The sequence below is a fragment of the Macaca fascicularis genome, chromosome 15 (genome assembly GCF_037993035.2).
Source record: "Macaca fascicularis isolate 582-1 chromosome 15, T2T-MFA8v1.1".
Taxonomy (NCBI): domain Eukaryota; kingdom Metazoa; phylum Chordata; class Mammalia; order Primates; family Cercopithecidae; genus Macaca; species Macaca fascicularis.
In genome coordinates, this window is record NC_088389.1 from 64,784,083 (window position 1) to 64,798,201 (window position 14,119).

Genomic DNA, 14,119 nt, shown 5'->3' on the forward strand with positions numbered 1-14,119 from the left:
TTACTTAATCAACTGAACTTTAGAAGACTCCAGAAGTTTATGGTAACTCACGGAGCCTTCTAATGATGTATCTATGGGAATGGACCTACCCTGGAACACGTGCAAACTCAGGGAATGGCGTGGGGAAAGCTCTTTGGCACCCGAAAAGCAAAGGTTGTCTTGACAACCAGGCGCTGGAAGCCGGGGAGGGCTGGTACAGAGCCGTTGCCAAGGTAATCAGCTTTTCACAGCTCCAAGCAGTAAATTCGGGTACTGAAGGGCTGAATCATGACGTCACTTCCTGCATAAAGGGCTGCTCGTGCACTCGGATTGGCTAGCCTTCCTATTTGGACGGACGTCCCACCCTCTGGCCGTTTCCCGGCTGAAGTGGGTCGTTAGTGGAGATGGCGGGTCTGACTGACGTGCAGCGGCTGCAGGCCCGAGTGGAAGAGCTGGAACGCTGGGTGTACGGGCCGGGCGGGGCGCGCGGCTCGCGGAAGGTGAGTAGTCTGGTCCGGTGGTCCCTTTCTGGAACAGAGCAAGAGCGGTCCACTGTCCCGGCCCTCGGGATGCAACCGCTCCTGTCCTGTTCTCCGCAGCCCGGCCTTTGAAATAACAAAGGTCTGGAACCTCCCAGAGCTGATTGGACCCTCGGGGTCCATTGTCATAGGGGGCACGGCGGGTGGTTAAGCCAGCCTGAGAGTGGGCTCAGTACCTACTGTGGCTGAGACTCCACCCTTGCCTTCGCGGGCTGTAGTTGGGGAGACCTGACACACTCGAGAAGCTGACTAATGAGAGTTTCAATAAAAGCTGAAGTCCACGATAGGAAGTCCCGTCATGGAGCCCTGCGTAATTAATTGCTAAATGAATTGTGCAGGAAGAGGTCCATGGGACCCATGAGGAGGCAGAGCAGAGGTGGATAAGGAAAGCTCCGAAGGGTGAGAGGTGAGGTCTGAAAGGACCAGGATTAGGAAGGGAAGAGATTGGGTACTGGGTGTTCAGATGTGGACTAGCACTGCTTTATACCAGTGACAGAATTTTGACAACTACGAAGCTCAGGTGCTCTCTCCTCACCTTTCTACTATGGGAAGACCTTTTACTGAAGAACTTCTAATTGCGTGTCAGGCATGTCCTGGAGCTAAGTGCGTCCAAGGTAATGATGTCTGTACACTAAATGAGGAATTAGTTGTCACTCGCAGACTGTGCTCCCATTTCAGAACTAACTTCTCAAACATTCTCTTCCTTTGGAATCAATGACACTGACCCTCCTGTTTTTCCTTCTACCTCTTAACTACTGCTTCTCAGTGTTATTTGCCTCCTCCCTGGCATTCCTCATCCTCTACTCTAAAAACTGGGTGAGTGCAGTCACTTCCTTAGTCTCCTCCTCTATTTGACCCTTTAATATTGGGATTCTTTACATTCTACCCCTAAACGTTAGGTAGGCTTACTTGCTTCCATGGTGTCAATTACTATTTACATGTCAATATGTCTCAAATGTATATCTCTGGTCCAGATTTCTGTTCTGAGAACCAGACTTTCATGTCCAGTTGTCTACTGGATTTTTCCACTTGGTTATCCAATAGTCATCTCAAACTCAATCTGTATGCTCTTAACTGTACTCTTTTTCTCCCCTAACCTGATTCTCTTCTGTATTCTCTAAGTCAGTGATTGTACCATCATTGGGATCCCAGTTGTTTGGACTCTTCCATCCCTCACACTAAATTTGATGTGGAGGGGATAGGGCTAGAAGTAGGCCAGCCAATCTAGAGGTCATGAAGGCTTGAATGAGGATGCTTGCATTTCTCATGCCCAAACCCAGGGCTTAGGAACCAGAAAATATATTGTGTATACTATATATTCCATAGACTCTAAAATAGTTCATTATCTTCCCCATCAGACTTGAAACTCCCCAAGGAGTACATGATTCTCTGTCTCCACTTTGAGGATACCTGGGAGGTGGGGCTGCATCTCTTTTAATGTTAGAGAAGGGAGGCCAACCTAGATTACTGGGATTCAGGTTTGACAGTCTAGGAGAATGAGGGTTATTTAGCTCTTCCAAGCCTTGAGCCAGGTAGTATATCTTGGAATTAACCACCACTTCCCTTACAGGTGGCTGATGGCCTGGTCAAGGTGCAGGTGGCTTTGGGGAACATTGCCAGCAAGAGGGAGAGGGTGAAGATTCTCTACAAAAAGAGTAAGTGCTTCCATGATGTGCCTGCCTGCCTGACATCCCATCCCTAGGCTTCCTGGGACCTGGCCCTAGCCTTTCAGTTCATTAAGTCACTGGAATAGCCCTTTGGGGATAGAAAGATTATGAGGACATTTACCTGCACCCAATTCGATTGGTAAATTGGGGTGTGCTTTTCTACCTTGTGGCTAAACTTCAAGCCCATGACAGTGTCCTTAGTTATGAGGTAAGAGCTCTACCTGAAAGCTTCTCTTGGTGAAGGAGGGTAGAAAGGGTATGGGATTTCCCAGGCAAAGTTAAGAGGCAGGAAACAAATTAGACACTGAGAGCCTGGTTATGTCAGAGCTAGTAACCTGCTTAGTAACTAGAAATTAGACAAAGCTCTGGCTTGTCTTGTTGACATCTAGGAGAAAAGAGGCCTTCTACCCTTGATAAGGATAGGTCAGTGAGAATGCTGAGGGCCCAGAGTGGTGGTGGCAATTGTGTTTTCAGCTCTGAAGCTTGATGTCAGAAGAGACCTCAAGAGAAGAGAGTGGAGAGATAGGGAAGTGGGGATAAGGAGCCTGGTGGAGGCCTGCTCAAGCAGCACTGTTGGGTATCAGCTCCTCATTGAAGTCTCTCCTCAAGGCTGACCACTTGTCAAACATCCTTCATAAGGCAGTGTTCTACTGCCCAACCCTATTCCATTTCCCATCTCGCTACTTTTCTAGTTGAAGATCTGATCAAGTACCTGGATCCAGAGTACATCGACCGCATTGCCATACCTGATGCTTCTAAGCTGCAATTCATCTTAGCAGGTAATGCTGGACTACATGTGTACATGCATCTGAGGATATGGGTCATTGGGGAGGTTAAGCACAGAGATGGCCTCCCCATCCAGTCTTCTGATGGATACAACCCCTGGATGCTGCTCTCTGGAATTGTGGCCTGGTTCTGGGTTGAGGATCCAGTGGATCCTCTAGTAGACATTGAGTACAGTATACCTCTGGGCCAGCTGCAGGCCATGGTGCCAGCCATAGTGGGAGCTAGTCCAATGTTCTATCAATAGCCTGCCTCTTGGATTTTCCTTCAGAACCTTCCTCACTTCTGCTTACTAGACAGAGGAGCTTCTAGGAAAGGATAGGGGCAGAGAGCATTGCCATTAAAGAAAAGAGAGAGTACTGGCATGAGTTTCAACATCTTTCTTTCATGTGAGAAAGCTCTGCAGTTTCAGAGTTCTAGGCAGGAACTATTGCCTTGGCAATGTCTGCTAATCAGTCAGCCATTCTATAAGCTAGGGTTTTCTGAGCTTTGTTATTCATCCAAAAGATGTATAATGATCATCTACTCTGATCCAGGTTTTTTCCTAGGTGAGGAGGCATACACTGGTGAACTAGAAAGTCCCTGCCCTCGTGTGTACAGCCAGAGCTAGGGGAGACAGGGTCTCTGCTTCAGGGACCTGAGCTTATAACCCAGATGGGAGATCAGTCTCCCAGGAGACTGATCAGTGCAATGCAGCACTGAGGACTGGGTAAGGATGGGCCACTCCTGCTAAAAGGGCCGTCAGAGTTCCCAAAGGGCTCTTGATCAATTGCCATGGCTCAAGCACCAAGTTTAGATATTCTCCTGCACTGACTCTTGAGTCCAGCCTCTCCATCCCTCCCTGTGGCACTGCCTCAGGAATTGTACATCCACTTGCACATGAATGGTTGCACAGTCTCCTAAATCATACTGTCGACCCTAATCTTTCCCTTCCTGCATGTGGTTCAGTCTCACCTTCACAAAAACATGTTTCCAGCATGTCACTTGGCCTACTTTGGAACCTCAGTGTCTTCTGCCTTGTTAGGATAAATTCCTAATTCCATAGTCTGCCATTCACAACCTTTCAGTCTGCCGGGTCTACCTTCCCATCCAACTCTGTTTCCTGTGCTCTCCCTGCTCCAGTTCAGCTAATGGAATTCTTTCTCATCTACTAATTGACAAGCATTCCTGCCTCTAAGCATTTGCACATAACAGTCATCTCTCTTGAATAACCTTCCCACTCTGTGGATTTCAGTGCATTAAAATCCCCTGTGCATATAGGGCCTAGCCCAGATCCTGCTTTCCTCACTGGACTCTTCCATTACTGTCCCAGCAATCCTCCAGCATATAATTGTCTATGCCTCTGAGAGCCCCTGAGCAGAACCTGCCTGGCATAGTCTGCCAATATCTCCTCTTTTAGACCTTCCCAGGGACCCTTGGGTGTGGGGATCCAAGTCTGAAGTACTTTCTATCCTGTGGCGTAAGAGGTGCTCCCTGAGTTTGTTGATAGGAGGCTAGAAAAAGAGGCCTTAAAGTTAAACCTTGGAGAAAGGTAGGATTTGGAGAAATTGAGAGGCTCCTTAGGCTCAGATGGGTCAGACCTGAGGCATCCAGGAGAGTTGGGGGCAGGATGGAAATGTGCACCTAGAGAAGGGGGTAGTGGACAGAGTCACTGTCCAAAGCTCTAGGGCCTAGCCATCTCCCTTGCCAGGTCCTCAGGCCCTTACATGGGCTGAGTAGCAATGTTTGCTTCACTGCAACTATCTTGTCCATTTTTGCTTTAGAGGAGCAGTTTATCCTCTCCCAGGTTGCACTCCTGGAGCAGGTGAATGCCTTGGTGCCCATGCTGGACAGTGCTCACATCAAAGGTATCTCTCTGGGGTTGTAGCTTCCCTACTCTGGTTGGGGAGGTAGGTGGATGGATGGGCAGGACTTTCCTGTGTTTCAGGTTATGTGGATTCGGGTTGGGTCTGTTCCTTATCTTTTTTTCTTTTTCTTTTTTTTTGGACAGAGTCTTACTCTGTCACCCAGGCTGGAGTGCAGTGGCATGATCTTGACTCACTGCCACCTCTGTCTCCCGGTTCAAACAAACCTCCCACCTCAGCCTCCCAAGTAGCTAGGATTACAGGTGTGTGCCACCACACCCAGCTATTTTTAGTAGAGATGGGGTTTCACCATATTGGCCAGGCTAGTCTCAAACTCCTGGCCCCATGTGATCCACCGCCTCGGCTTCCCAGAGTGCTGGGATCATAGGTGTAAGCTACTGTGCCTGCCTGTTCCTTATCTTTATCCTCACCCTGAGGTACTTGCCACATCCATGAATTAAAATTACCAGGGTAGAGAGCCCAGTTTTAGGACCTCAGACAATTTGGGCCTGAGAACACTAGCCTAAGTTCTAGCAGTCCCCAGCTCTGAGAATTCCTTCTACCATCTACCTACCCCCAAGCATCTCTCCTTCAAGGTGCTGCAGAACCCAGATTTTACTATGAGAGTCTCTGCCAGGTCCGTGAATGTATGTGAATTCTTTTTGCTGCACTGCTGAGACAGTCCCTGGGCCTGGACTTTGACAAGCAGACAGTGGCTTTAATTGAATCCAGATATCCATCTTGTCTGTCTCTGGAGGTATTTTTCCCAGCTCCCCCTCCCTACTCCTGATCAGCTGCCTGCTAAATATCTGACAGCCTTAAGCTTTGAGCCCAGCATGGTGGCCAACCCTCGGGCTGTTGGATTCCAGCTTAGGGACCTGGCATCCATCTTCAGGCTCCCTGTTCCCTAGACCAGGCAGACCTGGCCCCACTGGGCTGAGAGCAAAGGGACAGGTCCTATGATAGTCAAAGCTCTCTTTACCTGGTCCTGCTTATAGCACTGGGGTGGTGGTAGGGAGCAACACTGGGAACCCCAAGGTTTTGTCTTCTCCTTAGGACATGTATCTTCCCCTTCCCTATGGGTCCTGGAGTAAGACTGGAGTGGGCAGGGAGCCCCCACTGCCACCTCCAGCTGCAGCAGTCAATGAAGTCTGGCGTTTGTTTAGCCTCTCCACTCAATACTCTAATCCTGCCAAAGACCTAATAGACTATTGAGCAGTCCCGGGGGAGGGCACAAGCATCATCCAGCAGTGTGCGTTGTGTTTTACAGCCGTTCCTGAGCATGCCGCCCGCCTGCAGCACTTGGCCCAGATCCACATTCAGCAGCAGGTATGGGAGGGGAGAGGACTAGAAGGGAAGATAGAGGTGGCACAGCACCTCATCCCCACTCATGCCACCTGGGGAAGCAGCTTCAGGCCCTTCTGTTGTAAGCTCAGAAGAAACTTTGAGGTTTATCCTTTATCTTGCATGTGCCCCAGGGAGGTAAAGGGACTTGCCTAGGTTCATGTCCAAACCTTCTGCCTCCCAGAGCAGGACTTTACTGAGACACTATAAGGTTGAGGCTGGGAGGTACCCAAGAATTCCTGGGGATTGTATGTCCTTGACTGTGGGTAGAGGAGCTCTTTTTTCACTATTCCCAGGCCCTAGTGTAAAGTTCAAAGAGAGTTCAGAAATAAGGACAGAAGAAGAGGAGACATATACTAGGGGGAATGTTTACTTAATGTATGGCCACTCCCTTTCCCATCAGTCTTTGGACTGCTGTTAGGGCACCCATCCTGGAGCCTGCAAGTGCTCCCATAGCCATTTGCTCCTTTGGCTTTGGGGTTAAGCATCATCTTTTTTTAGGCTCCATGGGGAGTGGGAGTCCCTGATAAGGCAGGAAGTTTAGTGGAAGATGTGGGCTTTGCCAGGCTCCTTTCTGTGCTACACTTTGGCCCTACAGGACCAGTGTGTGGAGATCACTGAGGAGTCCAAGGCTCTCCTGGAGGAATACAACAAGACTGTATCCTTTCTGCTCAACTAGGACCCTAATGGGTGCTGTCTCTAAGCCCTGTCCTTTTGTTCCACCTCTAGCGTTCTCTCATCCTATCCCACCCACCTATGTTTGCCTGTTCCCCACTTTCCATGCACTTCCTCACTCAGACTCCTATTCTCACCTTGACCTACAACCAGACAATGCTTCTATCCAAGCAATTTGTGCAGTGGGATGAGCTACTTTGCCAGCTAGAGGCCGCCAAGCAAGTGAAGCCAGCAGAGGAATGACAGCTGCTCCCCATCCCAAGGTGGGCCTGGGCAGTCAGGCTCCAGGGCCCTATGCCAACCTGTCTTTGTTACAAGGCAGAGGAAGCTTTGTATTTATTGGATTCAAGGCCCACCTCTCTACTCAGGTGGAGCTCTAAAGTTGGAGGTCAGGTGACCTGAGGTTTGTAGTTTGCAACACCCACCCTCGCCCCCATCAGTGTTCTTATTCCAGTGACAATAAACCATAGAGATGACTGGAGGAGTGTGCTAGCTTCTTGGTCTAGGATGGGGGTGGTGGGGGGCAGAAGTGGCAGCCTGCCTAATCGTTGGACTGGGAACTAAACTCATCCTGGTTTGGCTTTCTGACAGGTGTAGAGCTCTGAAGATGAAGGCTCTCATTTGAGTGTGTGAATAGGATATTCGTTTATCCCATATTTACCAAGAAGAGACCCCCAAATATCAGATGATGGGAGCAGATAGGGCTCACCTAATCCCTGCCCTGCACAGGCTAGCAGGATAGACAGTACAGGAAAAGGGCGGTCCTATCAGGTGGACACAGAAGAAAAAAGGGACTGAAGGGACCTGGTGAGTGATATCCAGGGACTTTCAGAGCCAAGGGAGCAGCATATGCAAAGGCCTTTAAATTTCTCTCTTGGGAGGCTACCTGCTACCACTAGCCGAGAAGGGCAGCCTAAGAAGTTTGGATGCAGGAAGTTTTGGTCCTGGGGAGGAGAATTGGGGAAGTAGGGGCGCTGCGGCAAGCATGTTGAGAAACAGATTGGCACCGTACTCCACCAAATGTTTGCTGCCCCCTTGTGGTCTCAGGGAGTGCTCTTGCTCCAGACCCTTTTTCCAACGGCCCGCTGGCCGCCCAGCCTGTGCGACCTCTCCGGCACCTCAAATTCAGCGTGTCCAAACCGCTCTGAAATCTGGGAGTCATCCTAGCTCGGAATTTCCTACTTCTCTGTCCAAACAGTGGCCAGCTCGTCACTGAACCTACCTACTAGTATCTCCCAACTTAATCTTTTTTCCATTCCCACTACGATTTCTCTGGTTCATTAATGTAACAAATCATTTAACAAATATTTGAGCGCCGGTCATACGCCAGGCACCATACTAGGCTCCGTGGGCACCCCCGCCCCCTCAACCCCCAGACTCCGTGGCAGGTGTCGTCAGGGGCTGCGGCCCGATTTCCCCATCACTCCCTCCTGGGCTCCCTTCACAAGATCTGGTTCGACTGGCCCCTGGAGAACCCCCGTGGTCTGCCAGCGCCCACAGGATGAGGTCGAAGTTCAGAAGTCGGTAACTAAGGCTCTTGCCCGTGCAACAGCAGCCACTCCAAACTGACGCCTTTGTTCGCACCCACGGTGAAACCCACTGCTCCCGCTTTGCTCAACAGCTAACACCAGTCCTCCCATCTTCTAAAGTCCAGATCCCCCTCCTTAAGATGCAGGAGTTCCCTGACGGCCGCTCCTTTCTACGGCAGGGAACTACCCTGCCTCCTTCCGGGCGTAACAGCGGAGGCTGCGCTCGTTTTCCCACATCCACTGGGACTGGTCCGGGGCGCCCTGGCCGGCGGGTTTCCGGGGCGGAGATGCCTACGGTCCAGTCCCTCATGCCCCGCCCCTCATGCCCCGCCCCCTCGGGGCGTGCGCGGCCCCGCGGCCTTAGCGCACTCCGGGCCCGTGCGCCATCTTGGCTCCGGATCGTGCGTGAGGCGGATTCGGTGAGAGCCGGAACCGGGCGGGCAGAGGGATACTCGGAGGGTGGGAGGACGCCTGCTGCTTGGCTGCAGCGGCCGGCAGGACCCTGGAAGCGACCGTGGCTATGGAAACGGCCAAGGCTGTCTTGGAATAGCCTGAGCAGCCCTCCGAGTCGAGCCTCTGCCCCCGTTTCTGAGTGACCTGGGTTGATATGGATCGACCCTGGTAATCTCTGGGAGAGGGGCTCAGTTCTGTTTGGGGGCAGCACTGGGTAAGAGTTCTTGGCTGTTTCCCGGGGGGGCCTGGGGCTAAGGGCCTTGTCCCTGTCCTTGGGAGGAGCGCTCTCTATTGGTATTAATCTGGGGTGAGGGTTCCAGGCCCTGTTCCAAGGAGTCCAGGATAAGGGGGGCTAGGCCCCAGTCCGGGAGAGTTTGGGATGAGGGGGCCTGTCACTATCCCAAAGAGCTCAGTGTTTGGGGAGTTTGGTCGTGTCTCTGGGACTCCAGGATTGGAGGTGGGGGTGTTATGGCCCTTGTAGAGGAACGGAGTGTATGGGGTACAGCCCTTTCCCGGACGGCGGCAGGCATGGCCCTTGTCACAAGATGCTAAGGACGAGGGGACATGATCCTGTTTCTGGGAAGTCTGGAACGGGGAGCAGGGCCATATCCTGAATGGAGATAGGGGATGGTGGACAGTGACTTGGGGCATATTGCTTAGCACTCATCTGATGCTTCCCTGCAGTGGGCAGCGAGAGTCACATTCAAGACAGCAAGCAGGATGGAGCACTACCGGAAAGCTGGCTCTGTAGAGCTCCCAGCGCCTTCCCCAATGCCCCAGCTACCTCCTGATACCCTTGAGATGCGGGTCCGAGATGGCAGCAAAATTCGCAACCTTCTGGGACTGGCTCTGGGTCGGTTGGAGGGCGGCAGTGCACGGCATGTGGTGTTCTCAGGTTCTGGCAGGGCTGCAGGAAAGGCTGTCAGCTGCGCTGAGATTGTCAAGCGGAGGGTCCCAGGCCTGCACCAGCTCACGAAGCTACGTTTCCTGCAGACTGAGGACAGCTGGGTCCCAGCCTCACCTGACACAGGGCTAGACCCCCTCACAGTGCGCCGCCATGTGCCTGCAGTGTGGGTACTGCTCAGCCGGGACCCCCTGGACCCCAATGAGTGTGGCTACCAACCCCCAGGGGCACCCCCTGGCCTGGGTTCCATGCCCAGCTCCAGCTGTGGCCCTCGTTCCCGAAGAAGGGCTCGAGACACCCGATCGTGAAGACCTGCTGAGCCAGCCTGTTCTCCAGGCCTGAATGTCTGGGATGCTTGTGCCTTTTCTGAGAAGCCCTGTGACTGTGCAAATCCCCATCAAGGTTTGAGTCCACAGAAGTGGACTTCCCTGTCATGCTTTCCCTTCCCTCTAGCATGTGGGAAGGGACTGCTGTGAAGAGTGACAGGTGTGGGGCCTCTGCCAAGTTTCGCATTGCTCAATAAGGGCTTACTCTGCCTTCTACCTACAATGCATCTGAACTGCCTTCTGAAAGAGGTCCAGGGAGGGATTTAGGAAATAAAGTTTCTACCTATTTGATGAGCCTCTACTCAGCCTGCTATGTGGAGTGGGATTAGAGAAATGGGAGTCCCTAGCCTTACCCCTTGGGAGCTGATCCGGTGAAGACAGAGGAAGAGTAGGCTCAGGATGTTCCTGGGAGAATCTAGTGTGGACAAGAAGCCTCAGTCAGTACTAAATATATCTAATTCCCTGGGTAGTTATTTAATCCTGCTTTGGCCTGGTTTAGGAACACTGCCAGGTCAGACATTTCTCTCCATCTGCAACTTACAGTATAGTATAGTGGTTGTGAGCATGGACTCTGGTACCAGTCTGCCTGCGTTTCAATTCTGGTCTGCCACTTACCAGCAAGTTACTGCTCTGTGTCTTAGTGGTCTTATCCATAAAACAGGAATACAATAGTGCTTATCACATAGGGTTGTTATGAGATTAAATAAGGAAATATACATATATGACATTTAGATATCACCTTGGCACATAGTGCTATTGTTAATTGCTATTATCGTTATTAATGATTTACCTATCCCAAATGCAACAACTGTTTCACACCTCCTTCCCTCCAGCTTCCTTGTCCCAGTCTCAGCTATGGAGCTGGATTCCTGCTTTAAAGAGATAGAGGCCTTCCGAACTCCCTCATGTTCCATCTTCACCTACAGACCTATCTGTATAAACATTTATCCTCAACTCCACTAGTTTGCAAACATGCTTTTTCCTGTCTTAGAAACATATCTTTGGGTTGGGCACAGTGGCTGATGCCTGTAATCCCAGCACTTTGGGAGGCTGAGGCAGGAGGATTGCTTGATCCCAGGAGTTGGGGACCAGCCTGGGCAACATAGTAGTGAGACCCTGTCTCTACAAAAACATCTAAAAATTAGCTAGGCACCTTTAGTCCCAGCTACTTGGGAGGCTGAGGTGAGAGGATCGCTTGAGCCCGGGAGGTTGAGGCTGCAGTGAGCCATGATTGTGCTACTGCACTTTGGCCTGGATGACAGAGTGAGACCCTGTCTCAAAAACAGAAAATAGGCTGGGCGCAGTGGCTCACACCTGTAGTCCCAGCACTTTGGGAGGCCAAGACCAGCCTGGTCAACTTGGTGAAACCCCATCTCTACTTAAAATACAAAAAATTAGCTGGGCATGGTGGTGCGTGCCTGTAATCCCAGTTACCTGGGAGGCTGAGGCAGGAGAATAGCTTGAACCCAGGAGGCGGAGGTTGCAGTGAGCTGGGATTGCACCACTGCACTCCCGCCTGAGTGACAGAGCAAGACTCCGTCTTAAAAAGACAAAATAGGCCTGGCATGGTGGCTCACCCCTGTAATCCCAGCACTTTGGGAGGCCAAGGAGGGTGGATCATGAGGTCAGGAGTTCGAGACCAGCCTCGCCAGCATGGTGAAACCCCCTCCCTACTAAAATACAAAAATTAGCTGGGCATGGTGGTGTGCACCTGTAATCCCAGCTACTTGGGAGGCTGAGGCAGGAGAATCGCTTGAACCCGGGAGGCAGAGGTTGCAGTGAGCCGAGATCATGCCATTGCACTCCAGCCTGGGCAATAGAGTGAGACTCCATCTTTAAAAAAAAAAAAAAAACAAAACAAGACTGGGCGCGGTGGCTCACGCCTGTAATTCCAGCACTTTGGGAGGCTGCAGTGGGCAGATAACAAGGTCAGGAGTTCGAGACCACCCCGACCAACATGGTGAAACCCTATCTCTACTAAAAATACAAAAAAAATTAGCCAGACCTGGTGGTGGGCGCCTGTTATCCCAGCTACTTGGGAGACTGAGGCAGGAGAATCGCTTGAACCCAGGAGGCAGAGGTTGCAGTGAGCCGGTGAGATTGCACCACTGCACTCCAGCCTGGGCAACAGAGCAAGACTCCGCAAACAAAACAAAAAAGGCCGGACACGGTGGCTCATGCCTGTAATCCTAGCACTTTGGGAGGCCAAGGCAGGCGGATCACCAGGTCAGGAGATCGAGACCATCCTGGCTAAGACAGTGAAACCCCGTCTCTACTAAAAATATAAAAAATTAGCCAGGCGTGGTGGTGGGCGCTTGTAGTCCCAGCTACTCGGGAGGCTGAGGCGGGAGAATGGCGTGAACCCTGGAGGCGGAGCTTGCAGTGAGCTGAGATTGCGCCACTACACTCCAGCCTGGGCGACAGAGCGAGACTCCGTCTCAAAACAGAAAGAAAAACAAAACAAAAAACCCCCACCTCAATCCCACATATCTCTCCAGGTCTCATCCTTGCCTTTTTTCCCTTTGCTGCTCCTTTTCTGCTTCACCTTGGCCTTAAACTCTCAGGGTCAGGGGCATGAGAAGAGAAGTGAAGGTTGCATTAGTAGCAGGGGGTGCTGCGGGAACTAGAGCAGGATTATGGGCAGTAGTGAACTCTGAAGAATTGAATCGGTTGGATCTCCCATGGATCTTGAGATTTTCTCCAATGTGTCCAGCAGCCTGGGTGTCCAGTCAGGAAAGCAGAAGGTTGGGGTTCTTCTGGGCTCACATTGTAGTAGAATGTGTAGTAGAATGGGCCTAGCAATGTAAGGATGTTGCACTTAGCTGAGACCAGGCAGGAGGGATTGAGAGGGAGAGAGAATCGGAGGACTGAAGGCCTTGATAAGGGCTTAGAGGAGGGGTGAGGTGACCACAGGGCCAGCAGGCAGTGGTCAAAACTTTAAATACTGCATCCTTTGCTTTCAAAGATAGGTTAGCTCTGAGTGATGTGGAGGACACTGGGGAAGGGGTACGTGATGAGGATTCAGAGGAGATTAGGGGAGAAAACCTCAGTGGCTGCCGAGCCAGATCTCTCAAATGCACAGGGTCATGAAGCATCTCATACACTCCTAAAGGGAATTATGGCTGTAGTGGCAGTGACTCAGGTGTCTTGCTGCCAGCAACTGACTGACTTCCCCCATTCTCCTCTCAGCTAATTCAGGGATTTTGTTCCCTCTCCGCTTCTGCATACTGCTTTTTCTCTGAACATCTTCACTTGTGTGTCTTCTGCCATCAGCAGTTCTGTGAGTAGCATTGGATCTCCGGAGCTTTGAGGCCAGGCTACCTTGCAGACTATTGACCTCTGGCTGATGATCTCATCCCATCTGCTGATGGCCAAGGTGGAGGAATCACATGGAATAATCATGGTGATCTGTGCCGAAGGTGGCATTGCGAGCTCTGGAGTCCCAGGAGGGGCATTTTCTCTCCCTCTTTGGTCTCTACAGGGCCCAGCTGGGGCCTGCAGGAGGAATGGCAGGGAGGGGACCAGAGACATGAGCCCTTTGGAGTCAGAAAGGCTGATCAACTTTAAAAGAGAGCACAAGAGTTGTGTCTAGTTCTGTCCACTTTCTCCTTAATTCACTGCAGTGTGGCTTCTGCCACCATAAGGTCATGTCTTGGCACAAAAGGTAAGGAAGTAGAGACAGCTCTTTCAAGAAATTGGATTGTGAATGGGTAGAAAGGGGTGATAGACAGCAGGAGAGGAATGTGGAGTACAGAGTGTTGGGTTTTGTTTTTGTTGTTATTATGGTTGTAGTTTTTAATATACTAGCAGGGACTTGAGCATGTTTATAGGCTGACAGACGGAAGAAGCCAGTAGGGAAAGAAATGAAGGATGCAGGAGATTGTGGATAACTCACAGCATGAGGTTCCTGAGCATGTAAAAGTGAATGGGATCCAGAAGCATGGAGGTAAGGGCCTCCCAAGCGAAGAGGAGGGATGACTTCCTGTAACAGGAGGGATGGAGTTGAGGGGACAGATATGTATGCAGATAGGTCTAGAGGTGAAGATGGGACATGAGGGAGTTCAGAAGGCCTCTAT

General features: G+C 51.2%; 2 protein-coding genes across 11 annotated transcripts; both read left to right on the forward strand.

The window, feature by feature from the left end:
- Positions 1-352: 352 nt before the first annotated feature.
- DCTN3 (dynactin subunit 3) lies at positions 353-7,312 on the forward strand. Of its 9 annotated transcripts, none has more exons than XM_045373399.3 (7): positions 353-479; positions 2,089-2,173; positions 2,878-2,964; positions 4,732-4,815; positions 6,083-6,238; positions 6,723-6,814; positions 6,985-7,312. In XM_045373399.3, exons 1-7 carry the CDS (start codon positions 384-386, stop codon positions 7,072-7,074), a joined length of 690 nt encoding a protein of 229 aa, XP_045229334.1. In that variant the 5' UTR covers positions 353-383; the 3' UTR covers positions 7,075-7,312. The 9 variants fall into 9 exon arrangements, with proteins under 9 accessions (XP_045229334.1, XP_065387069.1, XP_015292546.1 ...); XM_065530997.2 differs by having other exon boundaries at positions 6,083-6,141; positions 6,658-6,814; XM_015437060.4 differs by having other exon boundaries at positions 6,083-6,141.
- Positions 7,313-8,738: 1,426 nt separating this feature from the next.
- RPP25L (ribonuclease P/MRP subunit p25 like) lies at positions 8,739-10,334 on the forward strand. 2 transcript variants are annotated; one of them, XM_005581457.5, is made up of 2 exons: positions 8,739-8,779; positions 9,498-10,334. In XM_005581457.5, exon 2 carries the CDS (start codon positions 9,534-9,536, stop codon positions 10,023-10,025), a length of 492 nt encoding a protein of 163 aa, XP_005581514.1. In that variant the 5' UTR covers positions 8,739-8,779; positions 9,498-9,533; the 3' UTR covers positions 10,026-10,334. The 2 variants fall into 2 exon arrangements, with proteins under 2 accessions (XP_005581514.1, XP_005581515.1); XM_005581458.5 differs by lacking the exon at positions 8,739-8,779 and adding an exon at positions 8,926-9,027.
- The last annotated feature ends 3,785 nt before the right edge of the window (positions 10,335-14,119 follow it).

What these genes read in the sequence shown, in the direction of transcription:
- DCTN3 (XM_045373399.3), top strand. Translation starts at nt 384, where the DNA reads ATGGCGGGTCTGACTGACGTGCAGCGGCTGCAGGCCCGAGTGGAAGAG. An exon ending in GAAGATTCTCTACAAAAAGA is followed by an intron (nt 2,174 to 2,877) that starts GTAAGTGCTTCC and finishes CTACTTTTCTAG; the next exon opens with TTGAAGATCTGATCAAGTAC. An exon ending in TGGAGGAATACAACAAGACT is followed by an intron (nt 6,815 to 6,984) that starts GTATCCTTTCTG and finishes ACCTACAACCAG; the next exon opens with ACAATGCTTCTATCCAAGCA.
- RPP25L (XM_005581457.5), top strand. Translation starts at nt 9,534, where the DNA reads ATGGAGCACTACCGGAAAGCTGGCTCTGTAGAGCTCCCAGCGCCTTCC.